This window comes from Rhinolophus sinicus, chromosome 3 (genome assembly GCF_057876585.1).
Source record: "Rhinolophus sinicus isolate RSI-liver-muscle chromosome 3, RSI-T2T, whole genome shotgun sequence".
NCBI classification, from domain to species: Eukaryota; Metazoa; Chordata; class Mammalia; order Chiroptera; family Rhinolophidae; genus Rhinolophus; species Rhinolophus sinicus.
The window spans coordinates 44,815,082-44,830,485 of NC_142503.1; the positions used below are offsets into that span (position 1 = coordinate 44,815,082).

The following is a 15,404-nucleotide window of genomic DNA, read 5'->3' on the forward strand; positions in this document are numbered from 1 at the left end:
TTACCAATTTAGGAGCTCGTGATTTCACTTAGAATAAGCTTTACATATTTTATAATATAGATTTATTGTTCCTTTTACATGATAATTGATCAAACTTTAAACTTTTCTAATTTCAGCACAAAAATAAAGCTATATATAATTAGATATCTCTAACTAAAGGATTCTGGTTTTACTTTAAATTTAGATTATGATTCTCCCCTAAAATATTAATGCAGAGATGCATGTTTACTAGTTAATGGTTACATGGTCAAAAATTTAGGGGTGGCCAATTAGCTCAGTTGGTTAGAGTGTGGTGCTTTTAACATGGTTGCCAGGTCGATCCCCACATGGGCCACTGTGAGCTGTGCCCTCCACAACTAGATTGAAACAACTACTTGACTTGAAGCTGATGGGTCCTGGAAAAACACACTTAAAATATATAAAACTTTAAAAAAAAAAAATTTAAAAGAGTAAATGACAAAAAGCCTCCGACCTGTAAATCATACACAGATCTCTAAAAATTACCACACTTATCAGTTTCCAGTATAGTCTTCCAGATTCCAAAGTTGATAAATATACAAGCAAATACATGTATGTATTATTTTTTACTTAGAAATTATTCCATAGTTGAAACATTATAAAGCATCCTCATTCTTTTTCTTGGCTGTATACTAACCCTACTGATGGATTATTTTAGGTTGGCTCAAATCTTTTGCTATTATGGACAATGCTGAGACGAATAGCCTTGTACAAACATCATTTTGCATATGTGCAAATAAATATGTAGAATACATTCCGACAAGTAGAATTTTGGAAGCAAAGGGTTTAGGACATTTATAAATCTAAAAAAATATTGCTAAATTGCACTCCATAGATTGTCACAGTTTAGCCTCCCAAATAGAAATTTTAAGGCAAACATTTCTTATGGCCTTAATTTGTATGCAAGTTAATTATGCAGAGATTATATATATATATATGCCAAACTGAGTTCAATTATAAAACCACTAATGTTTATTTCAATTTTAGAGTGATTTCTCAAAAAGAAAGTGTTCTAGTAAATAATGTATAATAAAACTAAAAGGGTAAAGTTGGATTTTTTAATCAAATTTTTTCTACATCTTGTTTCTTCTATCCACAGCACATACAGGTATTTTTCTAAAGCTTCAACATTTTTTCTCAAAAATAAGAAACCCAAAGCTTAGAACTGGATCACTTGGCCCTTTCTCTTCTTATCCCCTCCCAGTTCAAAATGCTTGCATCTCTTAATGGTCAGCATCCTCTTGGATTTGGAGTTAGGCTCAACACATTCAAGCCTCAGCACAATCTTTGTGGTTTTAGCCTTCTTCCGGAAAATCGGCTTTGTCTGCCCACTATAGCCACTCTGCTTCCGATCATAGCACGTCTTTCCCTAGGCATACGGGGAATCCTTGCCCTTCTTACACCAGGTCCCTTTGTGAGGCTGATGCTTTCCACACTTCTTACAGAAAGTCCTTCGGATTTTAGGCACATTGACCATCTTTACAGTAGAGATGGCCACACGGTAAAAACGGGAAACTCAGCTTGTACGCTTACCCTCTTTTGTGATATTTTTATTGAGGTATACATAACATACAATAAAATACGAAGATCTTAAGTGCTCAGTGCAGTGAGGTGGTGATGATATGGAGCAACTGAAACTCAACATAGTACTAGTGGGAGTGTGAAATGATGCAGCCACTTTGGAGAACTGTTTGGCAATTTCTTTTACAGTTAAACGTATATCCACCCTGTGACCCAGCAGTTCCACTCCCAAGGGTAATGGAAAAGTGGGTCCACAAAAAGACCTGTAGAAGAATGTATGTATTCATAATAGCCAAAAACCAGAAACAACCCAAATATCCATCAGGAGAATCGATAAATTGTGGTGTATTCATAATGGAATTGCACTAAACTACTCAGCAGTTTAAAAAAATTAGTTACAAACAATACAGGTGAAAAACAAGTTCAGTGAAACATGGCAGACATGTGCTGTATGTTTCCATGTATACGAAGTCCAAGAACAGAAAAGACTAATCTATAGGGATAGAGCACAGACAGTGGATTGTATTAATTTTCTATTGCTGTAATAACAAATAACCACAAACTTAGTGGCTTAATACAATCTTCTCTTACAGTTCTACAGAAGTCCAGTATGGGTCTCATTGGGCTAAAATCAAAGTTGCTGCAGGGCTGCATTTCTTCCTGGAGGCTCTAGGGGAGAATCCATTTCCTTGCTCAGTCAAGTTGGTTGAATTCAGTGTTTGTAGGACTTTGTAGGACTGAGGTCTCGGTTTCTTTGCTAATCTTCTCAGTTTCTAGTGGCCACTTGGATTCCTTGGCTTGTGACTCCCGTCCTCTATCTTCAAAGCCAACAGTGGGTCATGTGCTTCCCCTGCTCAGCTCTCTCCTGCCTCTTCTTCCACTGTTGCAGCTTTCTCTGACCACCTCTTCTTCTTTTAAGTGGTGACACTAGAGCCACTCAGGTAATCCAAGATAATTCCCTATCTCAAAGTCTTCAAAGTCCCTTTTACCATGTAACATAGTCATCTTCACAAGTCTGGTCATTAGGGCAATGACATCTTTGGGGGGTTGTTATTCTGCCTACCACATAGTTGCTTGGGAAGACAGAGTTTCTTGAAAAGGAGTGGAGACGTCTTTTTTAATAAGTCTAGTACCCATATGATGCCATACATAGTTATCAAAATATTGACTACATTCCCTATGCTGTACTTTGCATCTCCATGACTTTCTATAACTGGCAATTTGTACAGCTTATTCCTATCATTGAGCTTTCGCAGGCTATTTTCTCTATCTGGAATTTTTTTTTTCATTTAAGCCTCAGCTTAAACATCACTTTCTCGACTGTCCCTGACCACCTCCAGAGTAGCTACCAAGTCACACTGTTTGCATCACTTTCCTTTCATTCTCTGCCTACCACTTAGTACTGGCTGATTTTTTTCACTTTAGTTATTTACTTGTTTCGTCTCTCTTTCTCCTACTGGAATATAAGCTTTTGATTGCAGGGATCTTGTCTATTTTATTCAGAGTTGTATTCCTAGCCCTTAAATCAGTGACTGGTGTGTATTGTTGACACTATTAACTTGGCCAGGAGAGAGAACACTGAGTAGTTCACTGAGGAGAAAAGTCAGAAGGTTTTAAGTGTTACAAAGAAAGGAGGTGATCCAGGGTACTTATGCTAATTAAGCATAACTACCGTGTTTCCCCAAAAATAATACCTAACCGGAAAATAAGCCCTAGCATGATTTTTCAGGATGACATCCCCTGAACATAAGCCCTAATGCATCTTTTGGAGCAAAAATTAATATAAGACCTGGTCTTATTTTGGGAGAAACATGGTAGCATTCTGAATAGAAATGAGTTGTACATAGTTGGCAAGATTTCTCAAGCTTCACACTATTGAACTACTGACATTTCGTGCTGGATAATTCTTTGTGCGTGTGTTTGGGGAGTGCGGGCTGTCTTGTGCATTGTATGTCTGGCAGCTTCTATGGTCTTTACCCACTAGATGCCACTAGCATCCTCCCAGTTGTAACAATCAAAAATGCCTCCAGACAGTGCCAAATGTGCCATGTGGGATAAAATGTCCTCCAGTTGAGAACTACTGGGTTAAAAGAATTTCCACTAGGCAATGGTCAGGAAGGGGGTCTTCAATTAAGTCTGGTAAAGGTCTGGCATCTTAGCGTCATTCAAAGTTTGCTTTTTACCAACTCCAGCTAGTTGGAACTCATGGCAATGAAACGAGTTTCAATAGTTCCTAACCAAGTGCTGCTGTGAGGTTAATATGAAACGGGAGAAATTTGATAGTCTTAAAGTATCTCCACACAGACAACATATTAGTTGCAATTTTTAAAAAAGTAAACGTGCAATGAAGAAATCAGGCAACATCTTAACCAAGTGACGAAAACTAATCTCATTTATGACGGACAAACATCATGTGTCTGCTGAGTTGATCCCCTAAGAACATGATGTTACCTGTGTCAATTTTCGTAGAGTATGAATGAATTTATTGAATGTTTTAAAAAATTATTGAATCAATTATTTTCTTAAACAAGCTTTCCATAACTGAATATTAATATTGACAGATTTATATACTGTACTTGGTTACAAGGGGAGACCTGTTTGGCCTTTAAATTCAAATGGTAAATAGCCATAGAAAGTGAAACAATATATACCTGAAAAATTTTAGTCTGCATTACTGAAATAGATGTTAAAGCAAACTTAATATGTGGTAACACTAGAGTACTAGGAGAAAAAAGCATGAGATGATTATGTAAAGTGCTTAATATAGTGCCTGGCACATAGCAGCTTCTAAATAAATAATTACTAGAAAACTATAAAAACACTTTAAAAGATACTTAAAAATATGTAAGTTAAATTATAAAGATTTTGACAGTCATATGAACCTGTGCAACAACCTCAATTTAAATTACAAGAAAATACCAAGCACAAAAATAAGAAAGTTCTATTTTTTAAAAAGTGGCAGGGGGTACTGTATTCTTCAAAAACATCAATATTATAAAAGATAAAGAAAAGCTGTAGGAACTGCTCTAGATTAAAGGAGGCTAAAGAGACATGATAACTAAATATAACATCTGACCCTAGACTGGATCATGTACTAGAAGAGAAAAAATGCTATAAAAGATATTATTAGGTCAACTGACAAAATGGAATATAAACCAGGTTGAATAAAACAATAAAGTACATTTTGAAGTTATTAACTGTATATCGTTATGTAAGAGAATATCCTTTTTCTTAGGAAATACGGCAGAACTGAAGGATAAAAGTTATATATATATAAACACCCTCAAGTGTTTCAGGAAAAATAATTTTATACATAGCTTATACATATGTAAAGTAAATCATGAAGCAAATGGAGTAAAATGTTAAGGATAGCTGAATCCTTATTACATTTTTGTCTGCAACTTTTCTAAGTTTGAAATTATTCTCAAATAAAAAATTAAAACAAAAACATTGGCTGGGGGAAATAACTTGAAGTAATCTGGTAGGTTAAGAAACTGACGATATTCTTATCAATTAGGTTGTGGAAACATCACGAATCAAAAAAAAAAAGAAATTACCTACATTTAGTCCTCACGTTACTAATTTGTGATCCTGGGGAAAAATCACCTAAAGCTTCTCTGGGACTCGGTTCCTCCAGAGTGCTGTTGGAAAGATCAAATAAAAGATTATATATCAAAGCCTTTCAGCTACACACCGCTGCAGAAGAAGACAGTGTGTAACAATAAGTAGGACTAGAGCCATAACTGCTTACGCTTCTCCAACTGCGGCTGCTCCACCGTTACTTCTCTCAGGACACAAGGCCATCCCCCTCGACTACATCCGGCAGCGCACAGCTCGCCACACCTCGCCCGTCCAGGTGGCAGCCGCAAATGCCCGAGAGCGCAGGCGCGAAGCCAAACCAAGTGAGGGCGTGGCCGCAACCTCTCTCTGGCCCCACCCCTCTCGTACGTCTCCGCGGGATCGCCCTAGAAACGCGTTCTTGGGGAAACCGACAGCCGCCAATGGGAAGGGAGCGAGTGCCACGAACAGGCCAATAAGGAGGGAGCGGTGCGGGGTTTAAATCTGAGGCCGAGCCCTGCATCTCCCGGCGTGCTGCGGTGGAACGGTTGTTGATCTGTGTTGATTTCAAGTCCCCGGCTTGCCCGGGGCTCCCATTCTCCTCTTCTCCACACTGAGCTGCTGCCTGGTGAAGAGGAAGCCATGGCGTTCCGGGTCACCAGGGTGAGCTGCTGCGGACAGTGAACAAACGCAGCTTTTCTCGCTGTGTATCCTCTCCCTATCTCGCCGGCCGGAGCCCTCCAGCCCGGCGGGAGCGGACCAGGGCAGAGATTTGGGGAGGATAGGGTTGTCGGTGGGCACCTGGCATGGTGGGGTAGGTGGCAAAGAGATCTGGGTTGGCCTGTTTTGGGGGGAAATGGAGGGTCAACAGGAAATCTTTTCTAAAACGTGGAGGGCTCCTTTGTGGGCTCCCACCACCTGCGTAAGGGCCTTTCTGGAGAGAAAGAAGGTGTCTGCAGTTGGAGGCCTTTTTTCTTTTCAAATGTAAATTCATGTGTCGGCCGGGACTAAAGGTGCTATCCCTCCGTAGGCGAGCGAGAGGTTCTAGGAGGAAACTGACTTTTCACAGTCTTAGCTTAGACCCTGGAACCCGGGTTTCCCCTCGTTACTCATTTACAGCCGACTTCCCTCCCGAGAGCCTCTCTTCTGCCTCATCTTAATTAATCCCCTGTGACTTGCTCCAACCTGGCTGGGCTAGCTCTCAAAGAGGTCTTGCTTCTTTCAGAACACGAAAATTAATGGTGAAAATAAGGCGAAGATCAGTATGGCAGGCGCAAAGCGCGTGCCTGTGGCCACTGCTGCAGCCTCCAAGCCCGGGCTGAGGCCAAGAATGGCGCTTGGAGACATCGGTAACAAAGTCAGTGAACAGCCACAGTCCAAATTGCCTCTGAAAAAGGTAACTATCCTGATCCAACTTATCTGTAAAAGTCCACCATCCAACTGTGACCTTGGATAAAACAACATTCCATTCTCTCCCATTCATCCACAGGAAGCAAAAACTTTAGCTGCTGGAAAAGTTATTGCTAAAAAACTACCAAAACCTCTAGAAAAGGGACTCGAGCCCGTGCCTGTGCTGGAGCCGGCGCCAGAGCCAGAACCTGAGCCTGTTAAAGAAGAAAAACTTTCGCCTGAGCCTATTTTGGTAAACTTATTATTTTAGAGTCTTGATTGTTTCTTTCCCCTCCTTTTACTTGAATGCATGGAATAGCATTTGAATAAATAATAGTATCATAGAGTGTTCTGCTGTGTACTTTAAATGCATTAACTCATATAATGTTATATTTTCTTAGCTGGTATCTTGCTTTTTAGATAATGGCTTAGAGAAGTATTAAGTATTTCCTAGAGTCATATCTAATCGGTGGCACATACTGGATACAAACCCAGGCTTGTCTGGCTTCAAACCCAGGCTTGTCTGGCTTCAGAGCCTTTGCTTTTAATCTCTTTGTGTATGGTATTTAGTAGTTGCCTTGATCAAAGATTTTTCTGTCTTTGGTACAAGTCATCTCTGACCAGAATTTATTGACTGAAACACAGATTGTTCTCTTGAATCTTTTTACTCACTAATATGACCACTGAATAATTAGTAAGCCTGTAACATTGTAATATGTAAAGGTGTAAAGCAGAAAGAAAATGTAGCACCTCAGAGTAGGTAAGATAATGAACAGCTTCAGAAACCAAGAACTTTCTATTAAATATCAGGTAAATTTTTCTGCTGTGAAGGAAAAACAGGCCCTTTGGAAGAGGCTGGTTTGATAAAATTGGAATGAACTGCCTGCCTTATGAAGCTGATTTTAAAAACTTAACAAAACCATTTGGGAAAATCTATAAAAGTCATTCAGCCTGGCTCCTTATATTAAGGGTAAAAGATTTGAGGCCATTGCTTTAGTACTGACCCGGTACTGACATAGCACATGAAACCGGTACAATGCAAAGTCTTTAAATGACCATACCAAACTACCTGAGGTTTCCTTGCAAGTCCCATAATGATTCTTGTCTTTGCTTTCACACTAGTTAAAAATGTCTTTCCCACTCTCTCCATTTAGCTAATAACCTTTTCATTCTTCAAAACAGCTCAAGTATCAACTCCAGAAACTTTGCCTAACTTCTAACCCTTGTTCCTAGAATCAATCTCCTTACCTCATTTACTTCTCATCTAAAATCAAAGCCCCTTGAGGACATCAAAAAATCAGTGCCTAGGACAGAGCTTGACTTGAAAGTGCTCAATAAATGAACAATGGGGTAACTAGAGCTTGAAGGAAATGGTTAATGAGGTCAGTTAATAATGAGAAGTTAGGACAGAACTTGTGTTCTCCTGAATAGTGAGAATTGGTCCATGTTTTGAAGACCAAAGACTGACTTGCCATTTGTTTGAATTAACTTCACATGACACTGATCAACAGCTTTATTACTTACCAGTTTCCTTTGGAGGAAAAGTCCAAAATGTGAATTTATTTGCTTCTCTGTTTTACCTGTTAGTGTTTAGGTTCTGCTGACTTCAAATTGGCTCAGTCAAGTTGGCATTTCAATTTTCATACTAATCACTTTCTAAAGAGAAACTGAATAAATCTGAAAATACTTTTCAGGGAATTATGACTATTCAGCAAATGGTGTCTTGAGTTGGTACCAATAATCTGACTTTTATTCCCAGATTGTATGCTCTCCTTTGCTATTATTTCAAAAGCTCTCTTTGTTTTAAGGTTGATACTCCCTCTCCAAGCCCAATGGAAACATCTGGCTGTGCCCCTGCCGAAGAGTATCTGTGTCAGGCTTTCTCTGATGTACTTCTTGCAGTGAATGATGTAGACGCAGAAGATGGAGCCGATCCCAACCTTTGCAGTGAATATGTGAAAGACATCTATACTTATCTGAGACAGCTTGAGGTCAGTATTATTATTAGGTTGGTGTAAAAGCAATTGCAGTTTAAAAGGTTAAAAATATTTGCAAAAACCGCAATTACTTTTGCACCAACCTAATAGAATTTTTTTTTCTAAACTGCATCTAGCTTTATTAATTAATTTTATTTATTAATTTTCCATTAATAGTTTACAATAATTCAAGCAGGATGTGAGCAGCATTTCTTAACAGTAGATTCCATTTTCAAATTCTCCTTTGTGGAATACCAAAAGTAACTAAACAAACCAATGAAATATTTGCCATTATGAACAGGGAAATTTCAGTGAGAGTGGATACTACCATGGCTCTTCCTGAAGGAAAGTCCACAGATTGAATGATATATTTATATCCATCACAGAAGCAGACAAGTCCCAAACTCTGTGTTTTAGGAGGACAACAGGCAGGAGGTAGATGGTAAAGAAAAATGTGCTGGAAAAACTATAGTACCCCCAACACAAGGCATTTGGGGTCAATGTGTCTGATATGTATGCAGGGACATTGTTGTGTCCAAGAGTACACTCAAAAACTAAAGGGTTTTTTTTGGTTTTCTTTCATCCCACTTTTGAAACTTTCTATTAATGGCATTTCTAAACAAGGAAGTATTCTGTATGCTAACAACATAAACTATACAGTTACCAGATTTACACAGTTTTTTATAACGCATTCTCTTCCCTTGGTATCATTAACATCTTCAGTCTCCTGCTGGTTTCTGTGGGGCATCTCCATTTTCTACAGGACTGTCCTGCAAGACTTCTTGGCCAGGACCGACCTCCTACTTTGCCTTTCTTCTCCCTTCGTTTGAAAGTTTGTGTTCTAACTTTAGAGGAGTTAGCAGATATATGTGTTGGTCCTTGGTGGTTCATTCTTCTCCTTAACTATGGTATCTTGGAGCAGGAGCATGGTACCACGTGGATTCCAGCAGATCTGAAAGCTGCTTCTATTCTTCTCTACTTCATAAGGCTCTGCTCTGGATATAGAGACTTAGATGAAAAGATGGGAGATGATAGTGTGATTTCTTTATTTGGGAAGAAGTGGGTACAGGGTCTGGATCAATAGCAGTGATAGTGAATTGAATATAAGATCTAACAATATGAAAAACCTGTCACACTGTCCTACTTAATGTTTTTGTGCTTTTTTCAGTTATAGAGCTGTTTGTAGTGACCATATGAATAACTGAGTTAAAGACTATTAGAGATTCTAAATGCTCCAGAGCTGTTCTGTGGTCACTAATATTTCTGGTCAGAAATGTCACATTGGAAACTTGCTTCTAATGATAATCAGTATTTCTTTTGCAGGAAGAGCAAGCTGTCAGACCAAAATACCTACTGGGTCGAGAAGTCACTGGAAACATGAGAGCCATCCTAATTGATTGGCTAGTGCAGGTTCAAATGAAATTCAGGTTACTGCAGGAGACCATGTACATGACTGTTTCCATTATTGATCGGTTCATGCAGGTGAGCATAATTCAGTAATTGAGGATTCTCCCTTCCAGGGTCCTAGCTGAGTCATAAGATACAGACCTTTTCAACTAAAATCTGTTTTGGGGGATAGGATGTCACTGAGACTTTGCTATGCGAGTATGTCTTTTTCACTTTTCCTTCACAGCTCTGTGTCTCCTTTTTCAAATATGTATTACTTATTCAACCAGTTGAAATTCCCATTGCAGAATAATTGTGTGCCCAAGAAGATGTTGCAGCTGGTTGGTGTCACTGGCATGTTTATTGCGAGCAAATATGAAGAAATGTACCCTCCAGAAATCGGGGACTTTGCCTTTGTGACTGACAACACTTACACTAAGCTCCAAATCAGACAGATGGAGATGAAGATTCTAAGAGCTTTAAATTTTAGTCTGGGTCGCCCTCTACCTCTGCATTTCCTTCGGAGAGCATCTAAGATTGGAGAGGTATCGATTTCTTCAGAAACCTTTGATAGGGTACATTAGAGAATACTGCTGACCAAGCAGATCTAATTCAACTGACTTATATACCTAACTTCACAGGGAAGAAATAAACACGTATTTCTAATCAGGCTATATGTTAGTATTATTAAGGCATTCCATGGACAGTTGCACCTGAGACTTTTTAGACAAACATTTTTAGTTATAGTTATGGGCATGCTGGTTATTGCCAAAGCAGAATTTTCAGACACAAAAGCTCAGTGACCTCTGTGTGGATTTCGTTCCAGGTTGATGTGGAGCAACATACTTTGGCCAAATATCTGATGGAACTAACTATGTTGGACTATGATATGGTGCACTTTCCTCCTTCTCAGATTGCAGCAGGAGCTTTTTGTTTAGCAATGAAGATTCTTGATAATGGTGAATGGGTAAGCTCTGCCCCACAAACCTAAGTTGCCCTAAGCGTTTACATTGTAAATAGTGTTTGCCTGAACACAGAACTGTTTTCATTAAAAGCAATTCAAATGGTTCCAAAAAATGACATCCATTGAGGGAGTGATTAAAAATGATACCTACTTTGTGATGTCTTCATAGAACGCTTTCATTCATTACCTAATTTCATCTTTCTATATCCCTTTGAGAAAGGCAGAGTAGCTGCTACTCCTTAGAGAATTTCAAGCAGGTCGGATGACATAAGAGTTCATTCATATTCATTGATCCAACAAATATTTCTAAGTGCCATATGCTACCCTAGGCCCTAGGAAAAAAACTCTGAATGAGAAAGTGGCCCTCAAGGAATTTGGAGTCTAGCTTTGGTGTGGGCCAGTCAGTAATTACAAAAGTGTATAGGTATGAGCACATTAGTGTATAATACATCTAAGCACATGGGCCTAGAAAAGCATGAAAGAACACATGGGGAATAAGCTTGTCTTAAATTTCAATTAATAATCAGTCATACAGTATCCATCTCCCTACCCTACTCTTGAATAACATCTAGAAACTTTATGAAAACCATTGTTGATGAGCATTTTTAACGTTAACTCTTGTTCTTAGACGCCAACTCTACAGCATTACCTGTCATACACTGAAGAATCCCTTCTTCTTGTTATGCAACACCTGGCTAAGAATATTGTCATGGTGAATCGTGGGCTGACAAAGCACATGGTAAGTCAATCAGTGGAACTAGGATGTGGGGGAGAAACATGAAAACAAGACTTTCATGCCACAAATGCATAGCTTATTTTTAAGGAGTTGATGTATCATGTGACTTTCTATACCACGGGATCTTACTGTCTTCCTCTTTTCCTTAATTACGTTGTTTTTCTCTTCCAGACTATCAAGAACAAGTACTCCACATCTAAGCAGGCTAAGATCAGCACTCTAGCGCAGCTGAATTCTGCATTAGTTCAAGATTTAGCCAAGGCCGTGGCAAAGGTGTAACTTGTAAACTTGAGTTGGAGTGCTGTAATAATCTGCAAATAAAATTGGCACCATGTGCTATCTGTATATATTATTGTTACATTTACTTACTTTTAATAAAGTTGCAGTCCTTTTTACTTCTTACACCTTAACTCATTTGAATGTGGCTACTTCCTATTCTAGGATGCCCTAAAATCTGTCTTAAAGATATGGTGGGGAATATAGAATATTTTAAAAAATGCTTTCACTTAACCTGGGGACCCAACTAATATGTGTTATTGTTGCTTATATGGTTCTTGCTTTATGTACCTAGCTTTTACTTTATTAGTATGAATTACTGAGGTGAAGGCATTCAAAACCCTTACTTCCACAGGGCACACTGCGTGCAAGCCCAGTCATCTTGGAGCATCTGCTGCCTTGTTTTACTTAAGTCTGCTACCTCATCCCTCGTTCCGTTTTCTGTTTCTTGTGGTGGTTGCTGTCATAATTCTGAGTAATCTTTTACCACTATTTCTTAAATTATCAACTGTAGTTAGTATCAATTTCTTCACTTGGGAAAATAAGAACTTTATATTCTAAATTTTACTTTTTGTTTATTGGTTAATAAAACAGGCTCCTGGAAACAAATGGATCTTAAGTTTATTTTACCCCTCCCCCACCTCTCATACATCTCAATCCCATCCACCTGAATTATAACAAGTTTGGAATGTATCCTTCCATGACTTCTATAAACATAGACAGATATTCACATAAATTGTCTTTTAAAATATGGGATTGTTCTACATACTTAGCAGTTCCTTTCATCATGTATTGGCCTTACCTGTACTTGGGTATTAAATTCCATAGTATAATGTATTCAATCATTCTCCTATTCTTAACATTCGGATTGCTTTTTTGCCCTTACAGACAATGCTATTTAAATATCATTAAAATACCATGTATTTTTTCTTTAAATGAACATGGTTTCCCAAAGATAACTGTTCTCACAGTTATCTGTTCTCACAGGTAACTTTCTCAAGGTCATCAGCAGTGTACCAAACTGGTTTTCTCTGCAGTCTTGCCAAAACCAATCATTTCCTTAAATTTCTGTGAATTTGGCAAATATTCCGCCTTGTTTGCTGTTTTAATTTATACTCTAATGGCTACTTGAAATCTGTTGTCTACTAACATCAATATGTAAGGCTTTCCCAGTTTGTCATTCGCCCTGTTTAATGCTGTCTTTCGCCATGCAGACACTTTAAGTTTTTGTATTATCAAATCTATTTTTTTCTGCAGTTGCTTTTGGAGTTTCACTGTTAATGTCAACTCTATCCCCAAACCATAAATAACTTCTAAAATTAAAAACTGTTCCCATTTAAATCTATAATCTCTGTAGTATGAGGTAGGATTCTTATTTCCAGATGAGTGCCTATTCATGCAAGTACCAGTATCATTAAAATCATCTTTGTCCAAATGAATTGAAACCAGTGCCCATCTATTGTTCCCTGATCTATTTGTTTTCTCCTGTGATAATGTAAAACATTACCTGGCAATAGTTATCCACTATTTTTCAAATATGGGGGAATTTCAAGCACATAACTTTAAAATTATGTCAGTTACCAAAAATCTTTTGAGATTTTGACTGCATTATATACCAGTTTGGGATGGCCTGATGTACTGCCCTCCCATCCAGAAGCATTTTTCTCCCTCAAGGCTTGTTGCATGCCCTTAAATACAATGTTAGAATTTAATTATGTAATTGCTGCACTTTAGTTGTCAAGTTTATTACTGGGTTTATGGTTTTTTGTCACTTGTGAATAGGATATAATTTACACTTCTAGTTTTGATAGTTGTATTTTTCTTTTCTAGCTGACATCAATTTTCTTTTTACCGTGTTTCCCCGAAAATAAGACCTACCCGGACAATCAGCTCTAATGCGTCTTTTGGAGCAAAAATTAATATAAGACCCGGTCTTATTTTACTGTAAGACCGGGTCTTATATAATATGACATAAGACCGGGTATAATATAATATAATACCGGGTGGGTCTTATATAAGACCGGATCTTATGTTAATTTTTGTTCCAAAGGATGCATTAGAGCTGATTGTCGGGCTAGGTCTTATTTTGGGGGAAACACGGTTGTGTTTTCCAAGACTTAAATCCAAAAAGTTTTATTTTCTCAAGGTTTATGGTATTTATTGTATTAGAATTGATAATAGATAGATCCCTGTCTTATTCCTGGATTGGCCATCTCTTACATATTTTTACCATTTGTTATTTTTGCTGTTAGTCTTTACACTATCTTGATATTTTACGTACTTTTCTATTCCTGTTACAGGAAAGGCTGCAGAATTTTCATTTACTTTTTCAGTTATGATATCAAGAGTTTTTTAATTTGATGTAATATTCCATATTAGAGGTTTCCTAAAGTGGAATGAATTCTTGCTTATGATATATAGATTTAATCTGCTAATGTTTCATTTAAAAATTTTGCATCTCATTTGGAAAATTGGCTGTTTTTGTTGTTACTGTTTCTGGTTTTTTGTCTTATTCTACCAGCTTTAAGGTGGATTAAAGAGATTTTCATCTTCAAGTCTTTAAAATCCTTATTCAATCATTGAGAACTAGCTAAATTAAACTGTAAAGTCATTTGGCCTGTACCTGCTTAAAATGGTAGTTTTCTATGGTCTTGGGTCTTTTAGGGATTTTTTTCCCTCCTCTAATAGAAAATCATCCATTTCAGGTTTTTTAAAGTATAGCTATAGAGGTGTGTGATCTCATTAATATTTTATTATAGTTCTAGCTTCTTTCTCCTTACTGATACTACTTTTGTTTTCTAATCAGACTTGCCAAGGAGGGTTTTGTTTTGAAAGAACCAATTTTTGGTATCATTTCTTACCACCTTTATTTTGTAGTTTTAGCTTTTATGTAATTCTCACCATCGGTTTTTCTTTTGGTTATTTTCTAATTTAAGTTAAATACTGTATTTTAGTAATAAAATCCTTTATACATTTTCCTCTGAGATAACTTGTTTCTGAAGTTCTTTTCATCAGCTTCTGGTTAAGTCATAATTTTTCTTGTGGTCCTTTTTAATCTGGAGATGATTTAACTGCTTATTTTCTAAGTATCTTTTAAAATTTTTTTGGCAGACATTTATGTTAGTGATTTTTTAATTTCATTGGAAATGTAGTCTGTAAGCCTGTTTGAAAAGTTAATGTTTTCTCTGGATAAGTACTTGATTGACTTCTGTAAATAATCCATGGACATAAGAAGAGATTTAATTCCTTATAAATGACATAATTCTAGTGATTGATGTAGGAAAATATTAAACTATAACTGTAGAGAGAGAAAAGTGTGGGGGTGTTATATACACATGTGCACGCACATGTATATATTCCTCTGCTTTTTTAGAACCATTTGAAAGTAAATTGGTGTCAAGATGTCACCTTAAAAATACTTCATCATGTATCTCAACAATTAAGGTCATTTTCCTTCATAACCATAATCTTTATCATACTAAGAAAATTAACGACTCCTTATGTAATATGCAGTACATATTCAAATTTCCTCAATTGTTCTAAAAATTATGAACTTTTTTCCAGTTCAGGGTCCAATCAA

General features: G+C 37.4%; 1 protein-coding gene and 1 pseudogene across 2 annotated transcripts; one reads left to right on the forward strand and one right to left on the reverse strand.

The window, feature by feature from the left end:
* Positions 1-569: 569 nt before the first annotated feature.
* Positions 570-5,427, reverse strand: LOC109445577 (large ribosomal subunit protein eL42-like; annotated as a pseudogene). Its single transcript, XR_016020628.1, has 3 exons — positions 5,291-5,427; positions 5,101-5,180; positions 570-3,129 (listed from the first exon to the last, which is right to left on the reverse strand). The product of XR_016020628.1 is annotated as a large ribosomal subunit protein eL42-like (transcript).
* On the forward strand, positions 5,415-11,958 carry CCNB1 (cyclin B1). The gene is made up of 9 exons (XM_019728041.3): positions 5,415-5,760; positions 6,323-6,493; positions 6,587-6,739; positions 8,295-8,477; positions 9,786-9,944; positions 10,157-10,393; positions 10,675-10,815; positions 11,441-11,551; positions 11,720-11,958. Exons 1-9 carry the CDS (start codon positions 5,740-5,742, stop codon positions 11,825-11,827), a joined length of 1,284 nt encoding a protein of 427 aa, XP_019583600.1. The 5' UTR covers positions 5,415-5,739; the 3' UTR covers positions 11,828-11,958.
* Positions 11,959-15,404: the final 3,446 nt, after the last annotated feature.

Coding starts and splice junctions, on each gene's coding strand:
- CCNB1 (XM_019728041.3), top strand. CDS start 5,740: ATGGCGTTCCGGGTCACCAGG. Junction 8,478..9,785: donor CTTATCTGAGACAGCTTGAG/GTCAGTATTATT, acceptor TTTCTTTTGCAG/GAAGAGCAAGCTGTCAGACC. Junction 10,394..10,674: donor GAGCATCTAAGATTGGAGAG/GTATCGATTTCT, acceptor ATTTCGTTCCAG/GTTGATGTGGAGCAACATAC.